This window comes from Oncorhynchus mykiss, chromosome 3 (genome assembly GCF_057628025.1).
Source record: "Oncorhynchus mykiss isolate SJ-2025 chromosome 3, ASM5762802v1, whole genome shotgun sequence".
NCBI lineage: Eukaryota > Metazoa > Chordata > Actinopteri > Salmoniformes > Salmonidae > Oncorhynchus > Oncorhynchus mykiss.
The window spans coordinates 22893103-22908482 of NC_143024.1; the positions used below are offsets into that span (position 1 = coordinate 22893103).

General features: G+C 44.7%; 1 protein-coding gene across 4 annotated transcripts in view; it reads right to left on the reverse strand.

Moving 5' to 3' along the window:
• fam131bb (family with sequence similarity 131 member Bb) overlaps nucleotides 1-14302 on the reverse strand; it is a 45105-nt gene extending 30803 nt beyond the window's left edge. For 2 of the 4 annotated variants that reach the window (XM_021590220.3, XM_036968939.2), the window contains exon 1: nucleotides 14134-14302. In XM_021590220.3, the coding sequence (XP_021445895.1) occupies nucleotides 14134-14161 (28 nt within the window). In that variant the 5' untranslated portion in view covers nucleotides 14162-14302. The remainder of the gene's footprint in view (nucleotides 1-14133) is intronic. The other 2 variants (XM_021590216.3, XM_021590221.3) reach the window with 2 other exon arrangements.
• Between the last annotated feature and the right edge of the window lie 1078 nt (nucleotides 14303-15380).

Genomic DNA, 15380 nt, shown 5'->3' on the forward strand with positions numbered 1-15380 from the left:
GCCCATTACTCTCGGGGTGAAAACCTGAGGTAAGACTAACCGAGATCCCCAGACGCTCCATGAACGCCTTCCAGACCCTTGATGTGAACTGGGGACCCCGATCAGACACTATATCCTCAGGCACCCCATAGTGCCGGAAAACGTGTGTAAACAGGGCCTCTGCAGTTTGTAAGGCCGTAGGGAGACCGGGCAAAGGGAGGAGACGACAGGACTTAGAAAACCGATCCACAACGACCAGGATCGTGGTGTAACCCTGTGAAGGTGGAAGATCGGTCAAAAAATCCACCGACAGGTGTGACCACGGCCGTTGAGGAACGGGTAGAGGTTGTAGCTTACCTCTGGGCAGGTGTCTAGGAGCCTTGCACTGGGCGCACACCGAGCAGGAAGAAACATAAATCCTCACGTCCTTAGCTAAAGTGGGCCACCAGTATCTCCCGTCAAGACAGCGCATCGTCCGACCTATCCCAGGATGACCAGAGGAGGGTGACGTGTGAGCCCAATATATCAATCGGTCGCGTACAGCAGACGGAACGTACAGACGACCAGCTGGACACTCAGGGGGAGAAGGCTCTGCACGTGACGCCCGCTCAATGTCCGCGTCCAGCTCCCACACTACTGGCGCCACCAAACACGAAGCTGGGAGTATGGGAGTGGGATCCATGGACCGCTCCTCTGTGTCATACAGCCGAGACAATGCGTCTGCCTTAACGTTCTGGGAGCCTGGTCTGTAAGAAAGAGTAAACACAAAACGAGTGAAAAACATGGCCCACCTTGCCTGGCGAGGATTCAATCTCTTTGCCTGCCGGATATACTCCAGATTGCAGTGGTCAGTCCAGATGAGAAAAGGGTGTTTAGCCCCCTCAAGCCAATGCCTCCACACCTTCAAAGCTTCTACAACAGCTCCCGGTTCCCCACATCATAGTTTCGCTCCGCCGGGCTGAGCTTCTTAGAAAAGAAAGCACAGGGGCGAAGCTTCAGTGGCGTACCCGAACGCTGAGAGAGCACTGCTCCTATCCCAGCTTCGGATGCGTCCACCTCCACTATGAATGGCAAAGAGGGATCCGGATGAGCCAGCACAGGCGCAGAAGTAAACAGAGTCTTCAGGTGCTCAAAAGCCCTGTTCGCCTCAGCCGACCACTGCAAGCGCACCGGGCCCCCCTTTAGCAGTGAGGTAATGGGAGCTGCCACCTGACCAAAACCCGGGATAAACCTCCGGTAGTAATTGGAAAACCCCAAAAAACGCTGCAACTCCTTTACCGTGGTTGGAGTCGGCCAATTACGCACGGCTGTAATGCGGTCGCTCTCCATCTCCACTCCTGAAGTGGAAATCCGATGCCCTAGGAAGGAGATGGATTGTTGGAAAAACAAGCATTTCTCAGACTTGACATATAGATCATGCTCCAACAGGCGACCAAGCACCCTGCGCACCAGGGACACATGCTCTGCGCATGTAGCAGAGTATATCAGAATATCATCGATATACACCACTACACCCTGCCCGTGCAGGTCCCTGAAGATCTCATCTACAAATGATTGGAAAACTGATGGAGCATTCATCAACCCATATGGCATGACCAGGTACTCATAATGACCTGAGGTGGTGCTAAATGCCGTCTTCCACTCATCACCCTTCTTAATACGCACCAGATTGTACGCACTCCTGAGATCCAATTTTGTGAAAAAACGTGCCCCGTGCATTAACTCAATAATCGTATTGATCAGAGGTAGCGGGTAACTATATTTCACTGTGATTTTATTAAGACCTCGATAATCAACGCACGGGCGTAAACCGCCATCCTTTTTTTTTCACAAAAAAGAAACTCGAAGAGACGGGTGAAATGGATGGCTGAATGAACCCCTGATGCAGGGATTCAGAGATATATGTCTCCATAGCCTCCGTCTCCGCTTGCGACAGGGGATACACGTGACTCTTGGGATATGCAGCGTCTACCAGGAAATCTATCGCACAATCCCCCAGTCGATGGGGTGGTAATTGAGTCGCCTTCTTTTTACAGAAGGCGAGAGCCAAATCGGCATATTCGGGGGGAATGCGCACGGTGGAGACCTGGTCTGGACTTTCCACCGTAGTAGCACCAACGGAAACCCCTAAACACCTACCTGAGCATTCTCGCGACCACCCTGTGAGAGCCCTCTGTGGCCAAGAAACAGTGGGGTTATGACAAACTAACCAGGGTAGGCCTAGCACCACAGAATACGCAGGAGAATCAATAAGGAAAAGACTAATCTTCTCCTTGTGACCCTCCTGCGTTATCATACACAAAGGTGCGGTTACCTCCCTGATAAACCCTGACCCTAATGGTCGACTATCTAAGCGGCATGAATAGGGAAAGGCATATCCACAGGAACAATAGGGATCCCTAAACTATGAGCTAGACTTTTATTAATGAAATTTCCAGCCGCACCCGAATCTACTAGCGCCTTATACTGGGAATGCAGTGAAAAGTCAGGAAAAGAGACAGAGACAAACATTAGTGCAGCAGAGGGCTCTGGATGAGAATGGTGCCTACTCACCTGGGGTGACGCCAGAATGCCCTGCCTGCCCTCTCTATTCCCAGAGGAACCAACCCGGCACCGACCAGCAGTGTGCTCTCTGCGACCTTGAATGGTGCTCGAGCGGGAACCCCCTCCGGTCTCCCTGCGCACCATCCCTCCCAATTCCATAGAGGGTGCGGGAGGATGGAACAACCAGACCCCGATCTAGACGTCCACGAGTAGCCAGCATGTTGTCCAGCCTGATGGACATGTCCACCAGCTGGTCGAAGGTGAGGGTGGTGTCTCTACAGGCCAGCTCCCGACGGACGTCCTCGCGTAGACTACAACGGTAATGGTCGATCAGGGCCCTGTCGCTCCATCCAGCGCCGGCAGCCAAGGTCCTAAACTCCAAGGCAAAATCCTGTGCACTCCTCGTCTCCTGCCTCAGATGATAGAGAAGCTCACCCGCTGCTTTGCCTTCAGGTGGGTGATCGAATACTATCCGGAATTGGCGGGTGAACTCCTCAAAATGGTCCAGCGCCGCAACCTCCCTACTACACACAGCGCTGGCCCATTCCAGGGCTTTCCCGGTGAGGCATGAGACGAGGGCGTAACTCTTCTCACGGTCAGATGGTACTGGGGAGGCCGTGGCTAGATACAAGTTCAGTTTAAGGAGGAAACCCTGGCAGCCGGCAGTATCTCCGTTGTATCCCGTAGGTAGGGATAAATGGATCCTCGATTCCGGAGAGGAAAAATCGTTCACGGGAGATTCCGGTTGTGGTGGTGGTGGCGCTGGAGAAACTCCCTGTCTCTCCCAGCGATCCATTTTCATGGCAATGTGATCCATGACGGAGCTGATAACGTCAATCTCCCTAGCTTGTTCCTGAACGCGTTCCTCCAGCTCCATGGGCATAGTGTCCTCTCCTGCTGACTTCATATATTTGGTCAGAGATTCTGTCATGCGTAGATGTAATAGGTGGCAGGGAAGTCAGGCGCAGGAGAGTCAAATGGAGTGTAAAATGGAGTCTTTTAATAAAGTCCACGGAGTATGCTCCATAACACTAAATGTACATAAACATGGGTACAAGGACCCGACGCACACCTATACAACAATCACACTACACTGACAATAAAACAATCTCTGACAAAGACATGAGGGGAAACAGAGGGTTAAATACACAACAGGTAATGAATGGGATTGAAAACAGGTGTATGGGAAGACAAGACAAAACCAATGGAAAATGAAAAAAGGATCAATGATGGCTAGAAGACCGGTGACGTCGAACGCCGAGCACCGCCCGAACAAGGAGAGGCAACGACTTCGGCAGCAGTCGTGACAATAGTGATGTGGTGTAATGTAGGAATCAACACCACTAGTTGTACAGTATAGTGATGTGGAATAGGTATCAACACCACTGGTGGTACATTATAGTGATGTGGTGTAATGTAGGAATCAACACCACTAGTTGTACAGTATAGTGATGTGGTATAGCTATCAACACCACTGGTGGTACAGTATAGTGATGTGGTATAGGTATCAACACCACTGGTGGTACAGTATAGTGATGTGGTATAGGTATCAACACCACTTGTGGTACAGTATAGTGATGTGGTGTAATGTAGGTATCAACACCACTAGTGGTACAGTATAGTGATGTGGAATAGGTATCAACACCACTGGTGGTACATTATAGTGATGTGGTGTAATGTAGGAATCAACACCACTAGTTGTACAGTATAGTGATGTGGTATAGCTATCAACACCACTAGTTGTACAGTATAGTGATGTGATATAGGTATCAACACCAATGGTGGTACAGTATAGTGATGTGGTATAGGTATCAACACCACTGGTGGTACAGTATAGAGATGTGGTATAATGTAGGTATCAACACCAATGGTGGTACATAATAGTGATGTGGTATAGGTATCAACACCAATGGTGGTACAGTATAGTGATGTGGTATAGGAATCAACACCACTGGTGGTACAGTATAGTGATGTGGTATAATGTAGGTATCAACACCAATGGTGGTACATAATAGTGATGTGGTATAGGTATCAACACCACTGGTGGGACAATATAGTGATGTGGTATAGGTATCAACACCAATGGTGGTACAGTATAGTGATGTGATATAGGTATCAACACCACTGGTGGTACATTATAGTGATGTGGTGTAGGTATCAACACCACTTGTGGTACAGTATAGTGATGTGGTATAGGTATCAACACCACTGGTGGTACAGTATAGTGATGTGATATAGGTATCAACACCACTGGTGGTACATAATAGTGATGTGGTATAGGTATCAACACCACTAGTTGTACAGTATAGTGATGTGATATAGGTATCAACACCAATGGTGGTACATAATAGTGATGTGGTATAGGTATCAACACCACTGGTGGTACAGTATAGTGATGTGGTATAGGTATCAACACCAATGGTGGTACAGTATAGTGATGTGGTATAGGTATCAACACCACTGGAGGTACAGTATAGTGATGTGGTATAGGTATCAACACCACTGGTGGTACAGTATAGTGATGTGGTATAGGTATCAACACCACTAGTTGTACAGTATAGTGATGTGATATAGGTATCAACACCAATGGTGGTACATAATAGTGATGTGGTATAGGTATCAACACCACTGGTGGTACAGTATAGTGATGTGGTATAGGTATCAACACCACTGGTGGTACAGTATAGTGATGTGGTATAGGTATCAACACCAATGGTGGTACAGTATAGTGATGTGGTATAGGTATCAACACCACTGGTGGTACAGTATAGAGATGTGGTATAATGTAGGTATCAACACCAATGGTGGTACATAATAGTGATGTGGTATAGGTATCAACACCAATGGTGGTACAGTATAGTGATGTGGTATAGGAATCAACACCACTGGTGGTACAGTATAGTGATGTGGTATAATGTAGGTATCAACACCAATGGTGGTACATAATAGTGATGTGGTATAGGTATCAACACCACTGGTGGGACAATATAGTGATGTGGTATAGGTATCAACACCAATGGTGGTACAGTATAGTGATGTGATATAGGTATCAACACCACTGGTGGTACATTATAGTGATGTGGTGTAGGTATCAACACCACTTGTGGTACAGTATAGTGATGTGGTATAGGTATCAACACCACTGGTGGTACAGTATAGTGATGTGATATAGGTATCAACACCACTGGTGGTACATAATAGTGATGTGGTATAGGTATCAACACCACTAGTTGTACAGTATAGTGATGTGATATAGGTATCAACACCAATGGTGGTACATAATAGTGATGTGGTATAGGTATCAACACCACTGGTGGTACAGTATAGTGATGTGGTATAGGTATCAACACCAATGGTGGTACAGTATAGTGATGTGGTATAGGTATCAACACCACTGGAGGTACAGTATAGTGATGTGGTATAGGTATCAACACCACTGGTGGTACAGTATAGTGATGTGGTATAGGTATCAACACCACTAGTTGTACAGTATAGTGATGTGATATAGGTATCAACACCAATGGTGGTACATAATAGTGATGTGGTATAGGTATCAACACCACTGGTGGTACAGTATAGTGATGTGGTATAGGTATCAACACCACTGGTGGTACAGTATAGTGATGTGGTATAGGTATCAACACCAATGGTGGTACAGTATAGTGATGTGGTATAGGTATCAACACCACTGGAGGTACAGTATAGTGATGTGGTATAGGTATCAACACCACTGGTGGTACAGTATAGTGATGTGGTATAGGTATCAACACCACTAGTTGTACAGTATAGTGATGTGATATAGGTATCAACACCAATGGTGGTACATAATAGTGATGTGGTATAGGTATCAACACCACTGGTGGTACAGTATAGTGATGTGGTATAGGTATCAACACCAATGGTGGTACAGTATAGTGATGTGGTATAGGTATCAACACCACTGGTGGTACAGTATAGTGATGTGGTATAATGTAGGTATCAACACCAATGGTGGTACATAATAGTGATGTGGTATAGGTATCAACACCAATGGTGGTACAGTATAGTGATGTGATATAGGTATCAACACCACTGGTGGTACATAATAGTGATGTGGTATAGGTATCAACACCACTAGTTGTACAGTATAGTGATGTGATATAGGTATCAACACCAATGGTGGTACATAATAGTGATGTGGTATAGGTATCAACACCACTGGTGGTACAGTATAGTGATGTGGTATAGGTATCAACACCAATGGTGGTACAGTATAGTGATGTGGTATAGGTATCAACACCACTGGAGGTACAGTATAGTGATGTGGTATAGGTATCAACACCACTGGTGGTACATAATAGTGATGTGGTATACTGTAGGTATCAACACCCCTGGTGGTACATAATAGTGATGTGATATAGGTATCAACACCACTGGTGGTACATAATAGTGATGTGGTATAGGTATCAACACCACTAGTTGTACAGTATAGTGATGTGATATAGGTATCAACACCAATGGTGGTACAGTATAGTGATGTGGTATAGGTATCAACACCACTGGTGGTACAGTATAGTGATGTGGTATAGGTATCAACACCAATGGTGGTACAGTATAGTGATGTGGTATAGGTATCAACACCACTGGAGGTACAGTATAGTGATGTGGTATAGGTATCAACACCAATTGTGGTACAGTATAGTGATGTGGTATAGGTATCAACACCACTGGTGGTACATAATAGTGATGTGGTATACTGTAGGTATCAACACCCCTGGTGGTACATAATAGTGATGTGGTATAGGTATCAACACCACTAGTTGTACAGTATAGTGATGTGATATAGGTATCAACACCAATGGTGGTACAGTATAGTGATGTGGTATAGGTATCAACACCACTGGTGGTACAGTATAGTGATGTGGTATAGGTATCAACACCAATGGTGGTACAGTATAGTGATGTGGTATAGGTATCAACACCACTGGAGGTACAGTATAGTGATGTGGTATAGGTATCAACACCACTAGTTGTACAGTATAGTGATGTGATATAGGTATCAACACCAATGGTGGTACAGTATAGTAATGTGGTATAGGTATCAACACCACTGGTGGTACAGTATAGAGATGTGGTATAATGTAGGTATCAACACCAATGGTGGTACATAATAGTGATGTGGTATAGGTATCAACACCAATGGTGGTACAGTATAGTGATGTGGTATAGGAATCAACACCACTGGTGGTACAGTATAGTGATGTGGTATAATGTAGGTATCAACACCAATGGTGGTACATAATAGTGATGTGGTATAGGTATCAACACCACTGGTGGGACAATATAGTGATGTGGTATAGGTATCAACACCAATGGTGGTACAGTATAGTGATGTGATATAGGTATCAACACCACTGGTGGTACATTATAGTGATGTGGTGTAGGTATCAACACCACTTGTGGTATAGGTATCAACACCACTGGTGGTACAGTATAGTGATGTGGTATAGGAATCAACACCACTGGTGGTACAGTATAGTGATGTGGTATAATGTAGGTATCAACACCAATGGTGGTACATAATAGTGATGTGGTATAGGTATCAACACCAATGGTGGTACAGTATAGTGATGTGATATAGGTATCAACACCACTGGTGGTACATAATAGTGATGTGGTATAGGTATCAACACCACTAGTTGTACAGTATAGTGATGTGATATAGGTATCAACACCAATGGTGGTACATAATAGTGATGTGGTATAGGTATCAACACCACTGGGAGGTACAACATTTTGATTTGGTTTCGGAATCAACACCACTGGTGGTACAGTATAGTGATGTGATATAGGTATCAACACCAATTGTGGTACAATATAGTGATGTGATATAGGTATCAACACCACTGGTGGTACATAATAGTGATGTCGTATAGGTATCAACACCACTGGTGGTACAGTATAGTGATGTGGTATAGGTATCAACACCACTGGTGGTACATAATAGTGATGTGGTATAGGTATCAACACCACTGGTAGTACATATTGGTGATGTGGTATAGGAATCAACACCACTGGTAGTACATATTGGTGATGTGGTATAGGAATCAACACCACTGGTAGTACATATTGGTGATGTGGTATACTGTAGGAATCAACAACACTGGTGGTACATAATAGTGATGTGGTATAGGAATCAACACCCCTGGTGGTACATAATAGTGATGTGGTATAGGTATCAACACCACTAGTTGTATAGTGATGTAATATAGGTATCAACACCACTGGTAGTACATATTGGTGATGTGGTATACTGTAGGAATCAACAACACTGGTGGTACATAATAGTGATGTGGTATAGGAATCAACACCCCTGGTGGTACATTATAGTGATGTGGTATAGGAATCAACACCACTGGTGGTACAGTATAGTGATGTGGTATAATGTAGGTATCAACACCACTGGTGGTACATAATAGTGATGTGGTATAGGAATCAACACCACTGGTAGTACATATTGGTGATGTGGTATAGGAATCAACACCACTGGTAGTACATATTGGTGATGTGGTATACTGTAGGAATCAACAACACTGGTGGTACATAATAGTGATGTGGTATAGGAATCAACACCCCTGGTGGTACATAATAGTGATGTGGTATAGGTATCAACACCACTGGAAACACTTATCTCCCTCACTAGCTTTAAGCACCAACTGTCAGAGCAGCTCACAGATTACTGCACCTGTACATAGCCCACATATAATTTAGCCCTATCAACTACCTCTTTCCCAACTGTATTTAATTTATTTATTTATTTTGCTCCTTTGCACCCCATTATTTTTATTTCTACTTTGCACATTCTTCCATTGCAAAACTACCATTCCAGTGTTTTACTTGCTATATTGTATTTACCTTGCCACCAAGGCCTTTTTTTGCCTTTACCTCCCTTCTCACCTCATTTGCTCACATTGTATATAGACTTGTTTATACTTTATTATTGACTGTATGTTTGTTTTACTCCATGTGTAACTCTGTGTTGTTGTATCTGTCAAACTGCTTTGCTTTATCTTGGCCAGGTCGCAATTGTAAATGAGAACTTGTTCTCAACTTGCCTACCTGGTTAAATAAAGGTAAAATAAAAATAAATAAATAAAATCAACACCCCTGGTGGTACATAATAGTGATGTGATATAGTTATCAACACCACTGTTGGTACAGAATAGTGATGATGTATACTGTAGGCATCAACACCACTTGCAGTACAGTATAGTATAGGAATCAACACCACTTGTGGTTAATGTGATATAGGTATCAATACCACTGGTGGTACGGTATAGTTATGTGCTATTGGATTAACACCACTGGTGGTAGAGAATAGTGATGTAGTATACTGCAGGTATCAACACCACTTTTGGTATAGTATAGGGATGTGGTAAACTGTAGTTATCAACACCACAGGTGGTGCAGAATAGTGAAGCATTTCTATTTATCAGGTGCTTACTAAAGAACTGACATTGCATACAGACCTGCATGAGCCTTAGTCCAGTGTTTAGATACTCTGATCTTACTCCAGTGTGTAGATACTCCGGTCTTACTCCAGGGTGTAGATACACTGGTCTTAGTCCAGGGTGTAGATACTCTGGTCTTACTCCAGGGTGTAGATACTCTGGTCTTAGTCCAGTGTGTAGATACTCTGGTCTTACTCCAGGGTGTAGATACTCTGGTCTTAGTCCAGTGTGTAGATACTCTAGTCTTACTCCAGGGCGTATATACTCTGGTCTTAGTCCAGTGTGTAGATACTCTGGTCTTACTCCAGGGTGTAGATACTCTAGTCTTACTCCAGGGTGTAGATACTCTAGTCTTACTCCAGGGTGTAGATACTCTAGTCTTAGTCCAGGGTGTAGATACTCTAGTCTTACTCCAGGGTGTAGATACTCTAGTCTTACTCCAGGGTGTAGATACTCTAGTCTTACTCCAGGGCGTAGATACTGTAGTCTTACTCCAGGGTGTAGATACTCTAGTCTTACTCCAGGGTGTAGATACTCTAGTCTTACTCCAGGGTGTAGATACTCTAGTCTTACTCCAGGGTGTAGATACTCTAGTCTTACTCCAGGGCGTAGATACTCTAGTCTTACTCCAGTGTGTAGATACTCTAGTCTTACTCCAGGGTGTAGATACTCTAGTCTTACTCCAGGGTGTAGATACTCTAGTCTTACTCCAGGGTGTAGATACTCTAGTCTTACTCCAGGGTGTAGATACTCTAGTCTTACTCCAGTGTGTAGATACTCTAGTCTTACTCCAGGGTGTAGATACTCTAGTCTTACTCCAGGGTGTAGATACTCTAGTCTTACTCCAGGGCGTAGATACTCTAGTCTTACTCCAGTGTGTAGATACTCTAGTCTTACTCCAGTGTGTAGATACTCTAGTCTTACTCCAGGGTGTAGATACTCTAGTCTTACTCCAGGGCGTAGATACTCTAGTCTTACTCCAGTGTGTAGATACTCTAGTCTTACTCCAGGGTGTAGATACTCTAGTCTTACTCCAGGGTGTAGATACTCTAGTCTTACTCCAGGGTGTAGATACTCTAGTCTTACTCCAGGGTGTAGATACTCTAGTCTTACTCCAGTGTGTAGATACTCTAGTCTTACTCCAGGGTGTAGATACTCTAGTCTTACTCCAGGGTGTAGATACTCTAGTCTTACTCCAGGGCGTAGATACTCTAGTCTTACTCCAGTGTGTAGATACTCTAGTCTTACTCCAGGGCGTAGATACTCTAGTCTTACTCCAGTGTGTAGATACTCTAGTCTTACTCCAGGGTGTAGATACTCTAGTCTTACTCCAGTGTGTAGATACTCTAGTCTTACTCCAGGGTGTAGATACTCTAGTCTTACTCCAGGGTGTAGATACTCTAGTCTTACTCCAGGGTGTAGATACTCTAGTCTTACTCCAGGGCGTAGATACTGTAGTCTTACTCCAGGGTGTAGATACTCTAGTCTTAGTCCAGTGTGTAGATATTGTATTCCTCTGCCTCCTCCTGTTGATCTGTGGTTGGCAGGGAGGACTGCAGCTGAGGAGGCCGATCAATACTGGACACTAAACCCCTTCTCACCCAGGACAAACACTGCTGCCACACCCAGGCAGGCGGACCTACACACCACGCTGCTCTCTCCAGCTCTTTACACTGCAGTATCAGCAGCACACACTCACTTCTTCACTAAATCAAGTGTTAAACAACAGCTTAGAAGAACCCTAGCCTAAATTCAGTCACCATGGTGGTCAAAATCATAGGACAGAAACATTGCCATGGTTACAACATGCTTGACTTTTAAGAATAATTCTGTTTTAAGAATCAAACCACTAGGGACTGACTACTCACAGAAAGTGTACCACTCCAGTATGTATTTCTAACCTTTTAATCTTCACTTCAATTAAAATGCTCTGCAGGCTATGCTGTGGAACACATCAATATTCACCACCATGCCAAATTCACTCTTTGTCCCGTGTCTGCATGACATTTCAAAATAATAAGTAATAATACCATCCATTAGTTCACTGTCAGTGTGTGACTCGTGTCTAAACAAGTGCCCTGGCCTGTATATCCATGGAGATCCTATTCAATTACTAGTTAGTATTCTAACTCCTAATTCTATGTGTATAGCGCTAGTTTAACACAGTTATCATGGCTTCACTATTCACCTCACACCTGCTGCCAACTGGTTTACATCCTGGACATCAACTCATTCTACAATGTCTTTCATCCTTTGGATACTTCATGTGTTGTTATCTCTAGTTCGCAGTTATTTCTAAAGGGGGGGGGGGGCACCTCACTCACTCACTCACCACTATGCCACATTGCTGACCTCAATACCACAGCTGGGGTCAATTCCATTTCAGTTCAGGCAGTTCAAATAATGATAATAATGGGCAGCTTTAAATTTGTTCACTGGATTTCAAGTAATGTCATGCTGAAATGAAATGGAATTGATCCCATCCTTGTTCACCTCTAACCTACCTGTGTCCTTCAGCCATTTAAAACTACTAGGTACTGTACCTCAGTGCTGAGAAAGACTACTACAGTACTAATATATCTTCAAGCAAGTAGCCTCCACTGTGTCTAGAGGTTTTTGCTTAAAAGGGAAAATCCACTCAAAAACGACATTTTGCTATTCTTTTCAGTAGTCCACAGTTGATACAGTCCGAGTTTTCAAGCGATTGGACATTCAAGAAGCAACGTGTCCCCGGCCACATCATCATGCTGTACTGAGTGTTCATGAATCATTATGTATTGAACGTTATTATGCGAATGTACAAAGTGGATGACAAATATTTCACAATGCACTTTACGTAGGTACTTTCCTCCTGTTTTTCTGTAGCATATCACAATCCACTTGTTGTTGATGTTTCCTATTGAAGACTCGACTGTACATGTTAATAATTACATATGCTTATTCTGTACATACATTATATGATTTCTGAGGTGTGTTTACCTTTAATCGTATGCATTATTGTTTACTACCTCGCCCGCCCCCCCCCACCCCATCCTGACTGCTCAGCAGTCCTGACGTTGATTTACCTAAAGTGTCACAGATGGGTATTGTCCAGGACCAAAAAATACTCTATGCAATCCCATACACTCTTTCCCTCACATATACCCCTCCCTCTCCATCTCAACCCCTCCCTCCATCTTCCCTCCTCTTTGCCTGCAATACAATTCAGCATGTCTTCCCTCTCTCTGCCTGCCTCTCTCCCTCCAGCCCACCTAATCTCTCTTTCTCTCCCTCTCTGCCTGCCTGCCTCTCTCCCTCCATCCCACCTCATCTCTCTTTCTCTCTCGCTGCCTGCCTCTCTCCCTCCATCCCACCTCGTCTCTCTTTCTCTCTCGCTGCCTGCCTCTCTCCCTCCATCCCACCTCATCTCTCTTTCTCTCTCGCTGCCTGCCTCTCTCCCTCCAGCCCACCTCCTCTCTTTCTCTCTTTCTGCCTACCTCTCTCCTTCCAGCCCACCTCATCTTTCTTTCTCTCTCTCTCTCTCTCTCTCTCTCTCTCTCTCTCTCTCTCTCTCTCTCTCTCTCTCTCTCTCTCTCTCTCTCTCTCTATTTATACACGTAATACTATACTACACAATATAATATTCCCCTTTTTTCTCCCTCTCCTTCTCTTCCTTTATCTATCTCTCCCTCTCTGTGAACAACAACTATCATAGCATTTTCAATCTGCCTCCCCCGTCTCTTCCTCTCCATCCTTCTCTCACTTTCCCTCCCACACACACATACACTCTGCCAGGCATCATCCTAAATCAAGGCAGGAGAAGAGGGAGGGAAGGAGGGGGAACGTACACACACAGCAGCACATTTTAACACATATTGTCGCTGACATCTTGGCCAAACGTGAATTGTCAAGCCCCATCTAAACGGTGATGTGGTTACCATCCACCCCCTTCTTCATCCCCCGGTCCTCACAGCCCATTCACACACACACACACACACCCACACACACACACACACACACACACACACACACACACACCGTACGGAACAGCAGCAAGCAGGACCCCTGTTCTCCCACCCAAGCCGCAGCCCCCAGCCCCAACCACAGCCCCCAGCCATAAGTGAAGAATAGCAGGTCTTACTGAGTCTCCGTGAGCCGATGCATCCCATGGTGTATTCACAAAGGCCCTGGATACAAGCAAGGAAGCGTTACCCTGACACCATACATTCTCTCTCTCTATCTCACGCTTCTCTCTCTTGCTCGCTTCGCTCTCACTCGCTCTCTTGCACACTGTCTCTCCCTCCCTCTCTGGCTCTCTCTCTCTTCTGCGCTTGCTCGCTCAGTCTCTCTCCCTCTCTCTTTACCAGTGCAGTGAGAGTCTTATACGATCCTGTTAGTAAGTTGGTATGACTGAGGGAGACAGCTTTTAGTTAAATATGGAAGAGTGATATTATTATTATTGCTATAACTATAACTTGTATTATTACTATAATTATCATCAACATGTGTTGACATTGTGAACATTATTATTACCATAATCGTATTATATCTGTATTATATCTGTAGTGAAATGCTAGAGATATGGTGATTGGGAAATCAGGCTAATAGGAAAGGGACGCATCATATTGACAGGCAGTACTCTTGTCCATTAGCCTGTGAAGGGCAGTGTGTTGAATGCTGTGGCTTGTAACCATACCATTAGAGGTTCAATAGCAGGGGACTGAGTGGTGGGCTTTGTCATTGTTGTCATTGTTGTGGATATAACTGCACTGCTGTAATATCGGGGTTCTCTCTCTGTCTCCCTCTCCTGTGCACGAGCTGCCTAACAATGCACTGCAGCGGTTTCCCAGCCCCTCTACCCATCCTTCTCTCCACCGCTCTCTGTCACACTCACGCTCTCAAATCACACACACACACACACACACACACACACACACACACACACACAGGGTATTCCTTAAGCATCAAAGATCTCCAAAGCCTTTGCTCTGTGTCATCCCCCTCTCCATCGATCCTACTCTCCGTCATCGCTCTCTCTCAGCTTCCTCCTTCTCTCTCTCCATTTATTCTCTCTCCCCCTGTTTTCCCTCCCTCTCCTCCTCGTACCATCCCCCTCTCTCCCTCCCCCTCTTTCCTGGTTACAAAAACAATGAGAGGAGTGGCCTCATTATCTGCACCCATCTATCTCTCTCATCTGACCTGCATACACCTCCCACCAAATCTAATTCCCCTATCAATTCAATTTCAATTTTAGGGCTTTATTGGCATGGGAAACATACACTTATGTTGGAGTCAATAAAACTCATTTTTCAACTACTCCACAAATTTCTTGTTAACAAACTATAGTTTTGGCAAGTCGGTTAGGACATCTACTTTCTGCATGACACA